Genomic DNA, 14,250 nt, shown 5'->3' with positions numbered 1-14,250 from the left:
TTATATAAAGCCTGTGTGAGCACCCTTTGGAGTGGATACGCGTATAAATAAAACAAAAAATTGTTATATTTTACGCACTTTATTGAATATTTAAAAATTAACACTTTGAATTGGACAATTCTTATGTTAAGTGCGACAATTTAGATAATTTTATGTACTTTTTATTGAGTTTACTACATCTTTTAAGGATTTATACAGTCTATAAGGTTATGATATATTTTAATATTAATATTTAAGTAATTTAAACAAAACAGCACAAAAATCTAATCTGTTTCCAATATTGTTTTCATTGAATTAAATGTAATTAAAAATATAATTGAACACATACCTACCACACTAAATAGCATTACTAATGAACATCAAACATAATAATATTAAATCATAGTGTTTAAGAATTTACACACAATCAATTTAAGCATCTATTATGATATAAATGTTGTCCAAACTTATACATAAATTGATCATTATGAATGTATGTACCTACCTATCGATTTAATCATAACTGTATAAGTTCAGAGCGCGTATATATTTTCAAAGATGCAGAGACAAGTAGAAACACTGAGTGCTCTCATTAATGAGTTAAAACACATGATATATTTAAAGTAGAAAAATAAAAAGCTTTAACCATGTAGTGATCCTAATAATTAAATGCAATAAAAGTAAACTTAGTCAAACCCTGAACACAGGCCACAAGCTTTAGGCACCAATGCTCACAAACATTTATGTGTATAATTACAATTTAGTTACAGATAACAGTAAATCCCATCTTCTGGCCAGTCTTGGTGGGATAAGTTATGACTTAGATACAAAGACACTATTCTACAAATATTGCAATTATTCAGTTCCTCTTATAATGGAACTAGAATACAGTACGATTACATTTGAAGCAGATAGTTATAAACGCGGCGAGTTTCGATGACAGTTATTTTTGTATACCTAATTTTGCAGATTAATAATTTTCGTTGCACACGTGGACATTATATTCAAGTTCTTATTATTTTATAAATAATTCCTGAATTATACACATGAACGTAGATGAGTCTTTAATGTCGATAGATTACCCACTCCATACAACGTACGTGTTATACAATGTTATAAATATATTACAGTATTTGCATCAATTACAAATATTGCATATTATACGGTGCAGTTTAGTCAAGACCGACATCATCATCGGACGGAGGCTTTGGTCCTGAGCCTGGGCCAGCGGGTGCGCCTCCGAAACCTGCAAATTAAAAAATATTGTATTGAATTATTGTTTGAAAATAAGGTTCTAATTCTGACTGGTGGTCATATAAAATGGGGTGAAGTAAAAAAAACTTTAAATATCATAGAATTTTACCTGGGAAGGGGAATCCACCACTGCCTCCCTTTCCGAGCTTGGTCTGCAGCTTTTCAATAACGGACGCAATTTTGGGGTTGTTTTGGTATTTCACGAAGTTTGCGGGATTAGAAGATACATCTGCGAATGCTGCAGTCACTTCGGGGTCCTGAACAAAAAAAAAGCATTATTATGTATATTTCGTGCCTAAATTGATAGTAAGAGCAAATACATGCATGACTTATCAATACAATAAAAAATCTTTATAAAATATTGTAGTACCTGGAAAGAAGCCATAATGTCAGGGTCAAACAGCAGGTTGCTGAAGTCTTGAGGGTTGATACCAGCTCCAGGGAAGCCTCCAGCGCCAGCGCCGGCTCCGGCTCCAGTGGGTGGCGGCCTGGCGCTAGCTGCCTCTGCCTGAGCTTTAGCGGCGCGAGCGCGTGCTTCCTGAGCCTTGCGTGCTCGGCGCAGCTTCTCACGGTGCTAACATAAAAGAATACAAGTTTGTCTTATGAATATAATAAAAACCTGATTTTATGAATGGGTAAGAGGGTTACATTACAAGTTCAATATTGAATGTTCCCCAGTTTTATAGAGTGAATTAAAAAGAGTAAGCTTTTGATGATTCGTTATTTTATACAATGTAGATCATGCCAGAGTTAATAGTCCTTCATCTTAAATGTTGAACAGGTTTGAAAAAGTGGCATGTTCTGTTTTGGCAACCACTTAAGAAAGTCTAGTATACTAAATATATTAGGTTTTAGTAGCTACCTCTCTCTCTTCCTTCTTGCGTTGAGCACTGAGTTTGTGCTGACGGAGTTTCTCAGCATTAGGTTTCACCTCATTCAGCCACTCATTGGACTGGTCATCATAGTCGATCTTCAGAGATTCGCAAAGATCATGAGAGGCTTCTTCGAATTTGCCCAGGAGCCTGTTAAAACACAAATTTATTATGATGGAGTAGAGCACTATTAAAAATTCGTGAGGCTATGTTTAGTGAGAGGAATTAGTCATAGAGACAAGTAATCATTTCATAATATGCAGATGCATAGAAATAACATTATATTATTTGTTATATTACTCTCATAATTACTGTGGACAATTAAAACAAACTACTGTTTTCCGTTCTTCAAAATACAAGTCTCAGTGTTACATTGAAGACAAATGTACACTAAAAATAAATAAGCAAGCTATTTTCACAGTGATGTGCGAGATATTTCCATTATCATGTTTGTGTAATGCTCTAGAGTTCTAGACACATCTATTTGAAATGATGTTGACTCACAGCTCCGGCTATTGTTATGCTAAATAGTAGGACATACATGTGATTTGATGTTTGATAATCAAGATTGAATAATGTTTGAGAGGTCATTTTACCTAGAGATTTTATTTTGGGATGCTGTTACATCATAGTTTGTAAAATTATTTAATTTCTATCATCATATTCACATGACTATTATAGTATACTAGTATATAGTAGTTTGAAATATTATTTTTGATATAGATGATATTGTAATTGCTTCAATATATTTACCTGTAAGCACGACCACGGAACTTGTATGCAGCGGCGCTGTCACAGTTGAGTTCCAGAGCCCGCGTGCAGTCTCTGATGCAAGCATTTGGTTTGTTCAGCTTGAGGTATACCTGAAATATTGGAAAAACACTCTCATATTAGGTGAAATAATATAATAATGTTCAAATGCTAAATAAATCAAAGAAAGGCTCTCCTTAGAATAGTTTGTGTCATTATTTTAGTTTTTATGTCTTAAAAGTACTCTTGGAGAGTGAGCTAATACCAGCTGAAATAGGAAACCAAGTCATGAGTGTATGCCATTTTTTTTGTCAGGAAAATGCATTACTGCATGTTCCCCTCCAGGGTGGAAGCGGGGGTCTGTCGGGCTTGTTCCGGCTCTTAAATTTGGGCATACTGACTAAAAACCTGACAGTGATCTTTCAACAGTCACCATAAAGTGGCCAGGATGCGGTACCTCCAATTGGATACTCTGTGTCCCAGCCGGATGAGTGTAGCCCTACAACATTCTGCTTTAAGTCAATCAAGAAGTTACACTGCAGCTTATGATTGTGTGTGGCAGTTGGACAGATTATTGGAAAGAAGCTTAAAATGTATAACCAAAAAGTATATTTCAGTAGCTCACCTGTCCTCTCTTGGCAAACAGCAGAGCACTCTGAGGGTTCAGTGCAATAGCCTCATTGTACAGTTTGATGGCTTCATCAAACTTCTGCTCAGAGAAGGCCCTCATTGCCTCTGACCTCTTCTCATCAGACTGGTCTCTCTCCTCATCTGTCACTTCCTTGGAAGCATCGCCAAATGTTTGGGAGTCATCCAATGCATCTCCTTCAATGACACCTGGGATAAGAAAACAGCTATTGTAATAAACAATGGTAGAGACTTTTTGCCCAGCAATGCTCAGCAAGCATGCAGAAAATTGTTTAAAAAAAGATACCAAACATATGTGCTTTAAAAGCAAGAACAATAAATTTCCAGAGCCATTCGACATAATTATTAAAATCACTACTAAAAGGTACTTTATTTCAGATAGATTAGATATAGGTCATCTATTATGCATGTATGCACAAATTACAGCAAAGCTAGCCAAGCAAAACTGAGGTGTGCCATATGCACACTATAATAGTCAATTCAATAACAAATTAACATATTATCATTGCTAATAATAAGAAATACAAACAATGTTATCTTGTCAGTAACCCTCAAACATTTTTACTACAACAGAACATATTACTGAGGGCAAGGGTCATGATTATATATGAATAATGAAGGAATTTTAATATGTAGTTTCACAATGTACACAAATGTTTGTAGATTAGAGACTCTCCTTTATTATGAAGGAGAGGTCCTATTACATTTACTACTAGGGACAATTTATACTTACCCGTTATTGGAATACAACATTACATTTAATGATTACTAAATCACCTAGTTGATTGCCTTTTAAGCATTAATTTTAAAGGGGACCAAGAAGTTTAGCACCGCATTAAAATAACACTTGTTGCAAGTTATAAGTTGAATTGTGACTTCAATATCAAAAGTCTTCACACCAAAAGCTTACAATTCCTTATAAAGACATTTACAATGTAACATGGATATGAAGTAATACCTTTTGCTTCAGTAGACAATACTTAATTGCATTAATTATTATTATGAATACATTATATTTAAATGTATGCGGGATTGTATTCCTAACCAGTTTTCACCTGAATTTTTGGTAAGACATAAGAATATGACTAAATTAAGTTTAGTGACTGCCCAGTCAAGCCATAAAAAAATTGCATAGAACACAATGACCTCACATTTTTTTATTGAAGTGATTGATTCCTTTTTTGAATTAAAGTCATACCTCACAAAAACATGTACTGCTTTATTGGCGAGTTTATGAAAAATTTATCTTAAATTACAAGTAAAGCCTGGCTAAGTCAAATAATTATTCATTACCTTCCATATCCAGTTCAACATCAGATTCAGCATCTGCCTCCTCTCCAGATGATTCAGGCTCATTTGGTTCAGCATTGTTGTTGGTAGCAGTATTACTAAAAATATATTTTTAATCTTTACATTTTGTTACAAGAAAATGTAGAGAGTCTGTAGACTAGTATCTAAAAATAATTTCCGTTTTAATCGATAAAACCGGAATTCAGCCACATGTCTCAAAGTTAACTTCAAAATTTTGCTATTTTTGCGTAAAACAAGCACGAAATATAATGTTTTACTCACGTATCTCCGGAAGGTGTGGAGTTCTGAGCAGTGAATGTGGCCGCCTGTGGAATCGTTACTCCAAGTGATTCTAAATAATCTTTGAAGAACGCAAGTTTTGGGTGATGCAGTATTTGTGGCTCGCCTTTGCAGAAATCTACAAAGGCTTTTAGCTGCGCTAGTTTCTCGTCGTTGAATGGACAACTCATTTTTGTAGACTACTCCTGATAAGCTACCGGCAAGAAGAAACACCAATTTATAGAAAAATCACTTGAAATAAACACTCAACGGTAATATGGCAGGTAGGGATCAAATCTTATTAGCAAAATACATCCAAAGCACGTAAATTTCAAACAAAAATTCTCACTTTTAATTAAAATACAAAACACCGCACTGCATACACCGCATAAAACAAATAAATTGACAGCTCGTCGGAAACGGAATATTCTCGCTTCTTCTATGGCCACAGATTATAAAGAATTTTGCAGTTATGCAGGTCACCGTGCCATAGCTAGCATATTATGTACAATCCTAAATAAGGTGATTGAAACTTATTTATCCCCAGGAAAATGTTCAAGATGATTATTATAATTATATTATATTATAATTTTTTTTTTCATCTGGCTCCTACGGAAAATAGTATTGTAATATTTGGCTGTAAAGGTAATCACATGGTATCATTTAATTTGATCATTGTTACATTGTAAAGTATCGTTGACTCTTTTCTATTCAAATATAGGTATACTTTAATCGATGTAAAATATAAACCTAGTTAAACTCATTAGACAAAATCAGTTGGATGCTGTTTACAATCTAAAGCCCTTCTCCCATTACGATACGCCCGCGCGACTCTAGTCTCGGAGACTAGTCGCCACGAAGTATCTCACATACATTTGTATGGAGACTCTCACATTACGATACTGGTAGTCTCCATACAAATGTATGTGAGATACTTCGTGGCGACTAGTCTCCGAGACTAGAGTCGCGCGGGCGTATCGTAATGGGAGAAGGGCTTAAGAAACATATAACTGTCGAGCTTAGCACGCAGGGTTTGTTCTACTTTGCCAAAAAAAATACTAGATGGCGTTACCTGTTTGTTCTGATTTATGAATAACATCATTAGTAATATTCATCATAGAGCTATGAATGGAGTGATTTTATATATTTTTCTTTTCTATTGTCAGTTCCCTCGTGAGGAGCTCGTGGCTTAGTTAACAACAGCCGCGCGGATCGATCTCTGAGGTAAAGTTACGCTTGCCGAGGTTGTTCTGTGGATGGATGACCATTTTACACATTTCGAGTTCCTCCGTGTTTCTGGAGGCACGTTAAATTGTGGGTCCGGGCTCTTATTTTCAGCGATCTTTGACAGTCGTTAACAGTAGTCAGATGCTTGAAAGTCTGACAACCAGTCTTACCGAATGTTATAACCCAGGAAACTGGGTTGTGGAGGTCAGATACGCAATCAGCTGCATCCGGTGAGACTGGAAGCTGACTCTAACATAGTTTAGAAGAACTAGGCTGATATTATCTCTGACTACTCGACTAGTATAAATTCGTAACTGAAAATGAATTTTAGGTTTTTAATGTATTTTCGGCGTTTCCCTCTCGTTGATAGACCACTGAAACTAATAAACAGTCGATAACAGTTAAATCAAGCTGTCACCTGATTTTCTGAAAATAAAGCAGTGTAGTGTGTCTTAAAATAAAAGAGTAACCTGGCATAGGATTACAGTAATCCTTTGACTAGACTTATAATAGTTGTTTCTTATTAATTATGGCTTAAGTTGAGAACAGCAAAAATATCGCAAGCAGTGTTTTCACAGACTTATTACTATGCTTTTACCACGCTAGCGTAAAAATAGAAAACATTATAAAAGGAACGTTAGAATGGTAATTGCCTCCTGTGTTAACGTGACCTCTTTTATTTTTCGACACGTTCGGGAGTAGGAAAGCACTCGTCCTTTATGCCACATAGCTTTTTAATGAATGGCATTATTAGGGTACATTTACCGGTTGTTGGGCACTGCTATAATTAACGAAGCCAGATTTTTTTTCTACTTCTGCTTCGGACGACGTGCTCTGTTAATTTCATAGGATTGTGTGTTGCCATCCATTGCATATACTCGTACGTTACGATACACAGGTATTTACAGGAAAAAGATTTTATGTCCAAGACGAATTTATAAGGTACCTAGTACCAATTCTGTTTGTCTAAGTTTTCCTGACAATTTTTTTTAAACTTATAGCTTTGGCCAGTATTGTCCATGGTCTTCCGTTAGATGTCTGTAGAATGATGAATCTGTAAAGAAATGTATAAAATTAATCGCTTTTTAATGAACGGGAATTCCTAGATGCTCAATATAGCGGTAAAATTCAAAGAAATCATAAATGGTAATGTAATTAGTTGGGGTTCTTCGGTTTATGACAAGTAGTTAAAGTCAAGCACTTGATTCATTAGCAGTGTTTCAAACAGATAGTTGACTGTAGTTTGTGTTCGATTGCAGTTCTTTAATAATGTTAAGCATATAAAATAGAAAAAAAAATCTGAGTGAATAGATTTTGAAATAACCGGAGTTTAATACAAAATGATTTTATATAAAAAGATTGATCGTGTTTGGGTCTTATTGTTAGGTAAGTAAAAGAAACATAATTCTACGTTGTACACAAATGTGTGTATTGTTAATTGGATCATGTTTGTACTACATGACAACAGAACTCGCTCGAAACCGCGCGTAATCTGTTGAACATACTTATATCAAAGGAAAATTAAATATTCCTGAACACAGACGGATATCGAATGTCCCACGAGGAATATATTTTTTTTATTAACAACATACTGATGTGTATTTTTTACTAAGTCATATATCAATAGCAGAAAGTCATAAATTGAAATATTCATATTGGAGCGGCCGAATCAGTGTTGAAAAAAAAAAAAACTAAATGAATGTTTGCTTTTCGAAGATGACTATATTACTGGTTTATTCATGAAAAGCAGACTACCATTGTTCCTTCAAACAATTTATTTGTTTTAAGCTATTATTCTATGTCATTAATATTAAGAAGCACTAAATTTGTTCTAGTACTTCTGAAAATAAGATTTCACAATGCGCAAGAAGTTAACAACACAAATGGTAATCAAGGCGCCGGGGTGAGTTCTGTGGATGCGAGGTTTTACGACCCCAACGGCCGAGGTATGGGATACCCGAACTTGCGGGAGCCGGGAAGATTCGGAAACTCACCCAATAATTATCCTGGGAATCCTTTTTTCCCTTACGGTAATCAGGTAGGTCTTTAGAACCATTACTATTATTAATATTTAGGTAAAGTTTGTGGTTTTGTTGCGATTTCGAATTCGATTAAAGTGTTTTATAATTATGTTCAGTTTTGGATTTTTTATGTTTTATAGGCAATATCGTATTATTATTTAAAACGTATTTTGCAGAACGGTCAATCACCCCAACAAGGATGGAATCCAAATAGCCAGAACCCAAACCAATTTGATTTTCAAGGCAGACCATATCAACGCCCCGGGGGAGGCTACCCAGGAAACCAGGGAGACTTCCCCTACGGCGGAGGTCCAAATAATTTCAGACCTGGTCCAAACAATGGTTTCTTTAATCCTAGCAACATGAACCAAAACCCAGGTTATCAGCAACCCCCTTATAATTCACCTGGAGATAGAATTGTGTATCCGGGTAACATAAACGGTCCTTATGGCAATGGACAAATGCCGGGTCAAGGGCCATACTTTAATCAACCGATGCAGCCGGGCCCATATCCCTCACAGAATGGACAGTTCTATCCTCAACAAAATTTTCCAAGCAATCAAAATAACCGGCCGTCATCTCCAGATGATTTAACCAACGTTATATTCCCAGGAAATATCAACGGTCCGAATCAGCCCGGTCAATACCCCCAGGGCGGTTTTGGGCAGCAGGGTAACTTTAATATCGATCCTACTGAAAACAATCATTTTCAGACCTACCCATCAAATAACAATCCTGTAAATAATGTGCAATATCCAGGAAATACTCCTGGTGGTAATGACGGTTCAATTCAGTTCCCCAACCAAGGTGCTTTAAATCAAGGCAGTAATCTTCCTGGATCAAATCAAATTCTTCCGGGAAATTTTAATGGTGCCCCTCAAACCAAACCTCAATTGCCGAACAATCAACAAATCGGTTCGATTAATGGGCCAAATGCTAATGACACGGCAGCCATTCTGGGAAAACCGGTGTTTGTTCCATCATCAACTGCGTCACCTCAGTCGCCTGGCCAAGCATCGGCTGATGGCAGGTAAATTGAAACAACAATTAATGTGTCGTTTGTATCAGATTCCGATAATCAAGTCATTATTTCGGTATTGTTGGTTTTGAAAAGAGGTTGATGTTATTTTTTATGTTTTTTGTAGTGTAGAGACTCCTGCCCAGAGGCAGTGTGTACAAGACTGCCCATCAACAACAGAATATAATCCCGTATGCGGTACTAATAACGTAACATATATCAATCCGGGAAGATTCTATTGTGCGCGTAATTGCGGCGAAAGTAAGTAGTGAATCGAATGTTTTTTTTTATAAATATCTTTTGTTGAAAGTCCATTAACGTTACTTTTATTTTTTTATATGGCTCACAATAATTTGTTTATTTTTTCAGATGTAAACATTCAACAAATGGGAAGGTGCGCTAATGACATTCAAGTAATGTAAATAAATATATTTGCACTGCAAATAAAGAGTTGTTTTAATAAATATCGCGTTATAAAAGTTGTTTTGAGATGTACCCTGAACTCGGTCACGTAACAAATAGTTTTTTCCCACTTGTTCCATTTTTGCTTTAGCGTGGTTTGCCAAAGTCTAGCAAATGTCGTAACTTCTAATACAAATTTATTAATTGTGTTTCTTAACCAAGTCATTACAATATAAAGCATTTTTCAATACAACTTGAGATGTTTATAATTAAATAATCAGGAATATTTTAAACTAAAATCGATTTAGATCGCTTTGGTCTCTGCCTACCCCTATGGGAAGAAGGCGTGATTTTATATAATATGTATGTATGTATGTCGATTTAGGTTTAGAAGTAGATTTGAAACTACTTAATATTCTGGTTGCATTTGTGTAATACCGTATACCTTTATAATGTATGCATTACAGTACTTACATTCTGAATAAAAAGGACCATGTTGTTACTAAGCTTTCATGAATAATGTTGTAAATATAAAGTCCCACGATATAACACACAAAGAATACTCTACAAATAGCTGTTTTATTTTATACTTCAACATTGAAACAACCCAACGCGTCTGCGGAGCAGTCCCGAGTCCATTTATAATGGGGATTCGGTTTGTGGACAGTGAAAGGGTTAAGCGCATTGAGGTGGATTTTGAGTTATTGCAAAGTTTTTTGTAATAGTCCGATAGACTCTACATAGCCCCGCCTAATCTAAGTGGCTTGCCTCGACGCGACGCCCACGTTTTTGCATAATAGCTACTGTGCTATTTGATTTAAGTTCTGAAAGCTGGATTATGTATTCTAGTTGAATACAAATTTATAATAGGAGCGCTCAATTCTAACGATGTAATTATATACCTTAGAATTTAAATGAAATAGTGAAGGTACTTGTATCGTTTTAGATAAGACTAGCTATTCACGCACACATTACTTAGTCTTGTAATATTAATACGTAGTAATTTATATAAATAAATAGAGGAGGAGGCCTAAAACCTTAGTTGTATTTATTACCGCATTCAAAACCTGTTAACTAATTATGTTAATGGCCATTAAGGCACCCGGAATTCATAAGGCGCGTAATTAAAAGATAGTTGATAGGACGTTTAACCTGAAAACTATTTGTTTATTAATGTTATTTAAATCTTTCATTGAAGCACGAATTTAATTAAATTGATTACCTATAATATTTGTGACCAGCGGTTAACCTAAAACCAAACAGCGTGTGAATATCTATTAATTATTATCATGTTGCCGCGTTGCAAACAAATGCTGAACAAAGGAAACCTGATCTATACGGATACACAGATTTGTAAAACTAACTAACAAGCAGTAACCTGGGTACAAAGTAAAAAGGATTGCAGTAGCCGTCAGTGAGCGCACGTTCAGAAGCGATTGTCGAATCAGTGCTCTACGTACTAAATCGGAACTGTCGTTAAGCTTATCGGTTACATGTAACTCTGTTGTAATGACGTCACGTACGTAACGATCCAACTTCTGAGATAACAGACAATAATATGTTGACTATTTCAAATAATTTTACCTAACTCGTTTTTTATTTTATAGTTTCGACAATTTCCGTCACGCGATGGCGACGTACACAACAATTTTGCTGCTTGTTTATGCATGTAGGACGCAATTGATTATTCCGGTCGGACAAAACAACTTGCTGTAACTAAATGTTCTACGTAAATTGATTAGCCGCTGTTTACAAATACGAATACGATAGGTATTTGGAATTGGACCTAATTTAACAGCATGTCGTCGCTAATTTATGTTATACTCTTTATGGCTTTCATGTTGTTTAAACACAGATGTACCTTGTACGTCTGTACGTACAAGGTACATCCGTGTTTAGGCATATAAACTGGGATTTAAATCTAATCACAAAAATGCTGGCTTCTATACCAAATAGAAAGACACAACAGTTACAAGACGCAGTTACTTTGTGATTTCACATGACTCTGCAGCGCACAATAATTATTATAACCTTTCTTTTGCATAAAATTCTGAATCGAATTAAAATCTCCAAGAAACCTTAAACATTTTAACCAATCCATTGGATCAACGAGGCCCTACAAGGTCAGAATCTAATTACATGATTCGTGTTATACGAATATAAAGTAATGTTAGTAAAAGCTACAATTTTACCTATTATGTTTTTGTTGGCGTAACTCTAAGCTCGAACGACCAAATTCTGAGACTCGGACAATTATTTTACTGAGAGTAACGTCAATTCTTTGTATTTGTCGTTCAGAATTTCAACTTTTCTCATAATTTAACCACATAATAATGTACCAACAAAGAATAGCTTAGAACTATACGGTTTATATTTCGTAGAATATTCTTTAGTATTTATCTTCCTACTTTGTAGTGTTGAATAAAGGTTGTTCTAAAGTTTGTTTACAAAGTAAATCCTTGAAAAGTAAAGGTTCTGAGAAGCGCATTTTATTTAGACAACAATACTGCTTCTTGGTCCAGGACTAGCGAGCGAGTCTGTTGATAACGAGAAGCATTTTATCTCACTTTAGTTCAGATAGATTCGCATGCTACATTGTGATATATTCTTTGCCTATCGTTCGTTGTTTGCTTTGTTTATTTAAGCTTATCAAGAATGAGATGACATTTTAACAACGACGAAGCAAAATCCTAATACAACTTATGTAAAGACGTGTTCAATAAATGCAAGCACTTGGCCTCCTTTGATTATAAAAAAGGTGAAGAGAGGTGCTAAGGCTAAGGGGGCAAAAAGGTGGAGTGTCGAGCGAAAAGGGTATGCCGAGGAAATTGTGTAAAAGCACCCTCGAGTGAATCTCGACGTCTGAGTGCGTTTATATTGTCATGCGGCGAATATGCCGACTGGCCGTCGTTTATTAGATTACTCAGATATATGGTGCACTCTCAGCCTGCAAGGGGGTCGTGCTGTGAATATATTATTTGCGGCGTGCCTACTGAGTGCCTCCAGTGACGACAAATACCTCCTAGATATTTAGTAGTAGGTACGTTAATCAGTGGGTTAAGTTTTTGAAAGAGATAAAAACGTGTTATTTATTTGCTTGATTTAACGAGATACGATAAGTATCAAAACTAATAGTAAACAGCCTTTTGCATTACGTACATGTAATGTAGTCTACATCTGTTAATTTACTAGCAGTGCTCAAATATTACTCGCGCTACAAATTATGTCTAAGATGCTTTCCAGGAGTTAAAGTATTCATCATAATATGTAAGGGGCAAAGTGTAGTTGTGTACAGTTTACTTCCGAATGGATGAATTATTAAATATGTCATCTTTGCTTTGATGTTACACTCAAGAGAGGAGTAAAACTCTAGTATATTAATTTACCTCACTCTTCGTCTGTGTGACGTACATACGCGGGTCTTATAAGTGAGAAACAAAATGGTACGAGGAGTGGGTTATAAAATCGAGGATAGCATAGATGGTTTAGTCACATGATTGACAAAAGGGTTTACGAACCGACCGGACATAAACGAGAATACAGGTAAAGAACGCCCTGGGCAAACAGCGATCCCATCGGTGAGCCCATGTGTCACGAGACTTGCAAAAACAAAAATGTCTAGTGTTCGGAGTAGTTACGTTTCCTACTCCACGTTTGCCATTTTTTACAGAACATGAAACATTCTGGTATCCATCACGTCGCTGTAATAAAGAGAAGTGCAGATATAAGAGTGCTAGTCTGCTACTTTATTCAAATATAATTATGTACAATAATATTATGCAAATAGCGCAGAATTGTACACTTTATTCAGCCACCATTACCATTGGCGATCTCCACTTAAAGTTTACTTAAAACACAATAAGAATGCTACACCCAAAGCTGCTAATATCCATTCCCTAATACGAACATTGTCAATTTGTTAGCGCGAAGTAATAAAAGACTTCCTTTCCCCTATATCCCTGAATTAAGTAGCTCAATGTTTGCTAACTAAGTCTCGGTAAACACAATTAAAACGGCATCTCGCGTGTGGACGGATTCTAAGAGACTTAGATATAATTTTCCGTTGTAAATCCGGGCTTTAAGGAGCCCTTTCAAATTCCCCCGTCCGCCGTAAAGGGAATTTTAACGATAGCAAATCGTCTATTGCGAGTTGTCTTCTTTCCCACTAAAATTGTAGTCATACAGCACATTTTAAATAGCAGTCCGCTGTCGCGCCATCCGCGATTTCCTATGGGAAGCGGCTTCCTCAGACATTATACGTCTCAGTTTCTTCATTCACTTTTACGTTGAGTATATTTTATTTGCGTGGTAGAAAGTGTGCAGTCTTCCCCGAGATGCCTTTTAAAGGAGGGGAGAAATTAAATTGTTGGGAATGTGCATTTTTTATTAGCGGGCTCTTTAGCTTTTAATCCACATTGGATGATTGAGTACGCTATATCAATTAAATTCATCGGGAATACGTGGGAACAGGAGCGAGTGCGGATACGATGTAGGTATGTAAATAAATAGG

At 35.8% G+C, this 14,250-nt stretch overlaps 2 protein-coding genes across 2 annotated transcripts; one reads left to right on the top strand and one right to left on the bottom strand.

Moving 5' to 3' along the window:
* Positions 1-60: 60 nt before the first annotated feature.
* On the bottom strand, positions 61-5,532 carry LOC142975435 (putative protein FAM10A4). Its single transcript, XM_076118266.1, has 9 exons — positions 5,422-5,532; positions 5,076-5,286; positions 4,797-4,891; positions 3,481-3,692; positions 2,859-2,968; positions 2,096-2,255; positions 1,604-1,807; positions 1,343-1,490; positions 61-1,225 (listed from the first exon to the last, which is right to left on the bottom strand). The coding sequence occupies exons 2-9, from the start codon at positions 5,261-5,263 to the stop codon at positions 1,152-1,154; spliced, it is 1,191 nt and encodes a 396-aa protein (XP_075974381.1). The 5' UTR covers positions 5,264-5,286; positions 5,422-5,532; the 3' UTR covers positions 61-1,151.
* A 1,972-nt stretch (positions 5,533-7,504) lies between these two features.
* LOC142975482 (uncharacterized) lies at positions 7,505-9,786 on the top strand. Its single transcript, XM_076118337.1, has 5 exons — positions 7,505-7,685; positions 8,135-8,337; positions 8,497-9,350; positions 9,466-9,599; positions 9,708-9,786. Exons 1-5 carry the CDS (start codon positions 7,640-7,642, stop codon positions 9,758-9,760), a joined length of 1,290 nt encoding a protein of 429 aa, XP_075974452.1. The 5' UTR covers positions 7,505-7,639; the 3' UTR covers positions 9,761-9,786.
* The last annotated feature ends 4,464 nt before the right edge of the window (positions 9,787-14,250 follow it).

Source organism: Anticarsia gemmatalis, chromosome 9, assembly GCF_050436995.1.
Source record: "Anticarsia gemmatalis isolate Benzon Research Colony breed Stoneville strain chromosome 9, ilAntGemm2 primary, whole genome shotgun sequence".
In the NCBI taxonomy this organism is placed as follows: domain Eukaryota; kingdom Metazoa; phylum Arthropoda; class Insecta; order Lepidoptera; family Erebidae; genus Anticarsia; species Anticarsia gemmatalis.
Note: the sequence above shows the minus strand (reverse complement) of the source record. Positions and strands in the feature narration are given on the sequence as shown.

Excerpts from the sequence above, each read along its gene's own strand:
- LOC142975435 (XM_076118266.1), bottom strand. The coding sequence starts at position 5,263 with ATGAGTTGTCCATTCAACGACGAGAAACTAGCGCAGCTAAAAGCCTTT. Across the intron at positions 3,693-4,796 it reads TGTTGAACTGGATATGGAAG|GTGTCATTGAAGGAGATGCA; the intron begins GTAATGAATAAT and ends TTCTTATCCCAG. Across the intron at positions 1,808-2,095 it reads GCAAGAAGGAAGAGAGAGAG|CACCGTGAGAAGCTGCGCCG; the intron begins GTAGCTACTAAA and ends CTTTTATGTTAG.
- LOC142975482 (XM_076118337.1), top strand. The coding sequence starts at position 7,640 with ATGATTTTATATAAAAAGATTGATCGTGTTTGGGTCTTATTGTTAG. Across the intron at positions 7,686-8,134 it reads TGTTTGGGTCTTATTGTTAG|TACTTCTGAAAATAAGATTT; the intron begins GTAAGTAAAAGA and ends AATTTGTTCTAG. Across the intron at positions 8,338-8,496 it reads TTTTCCCTTACGGTAATCAG|AACGGTCAATCACCCCAACA; the intron begins GTAGGTCTTTAG and ends CGTATTTTGCAG.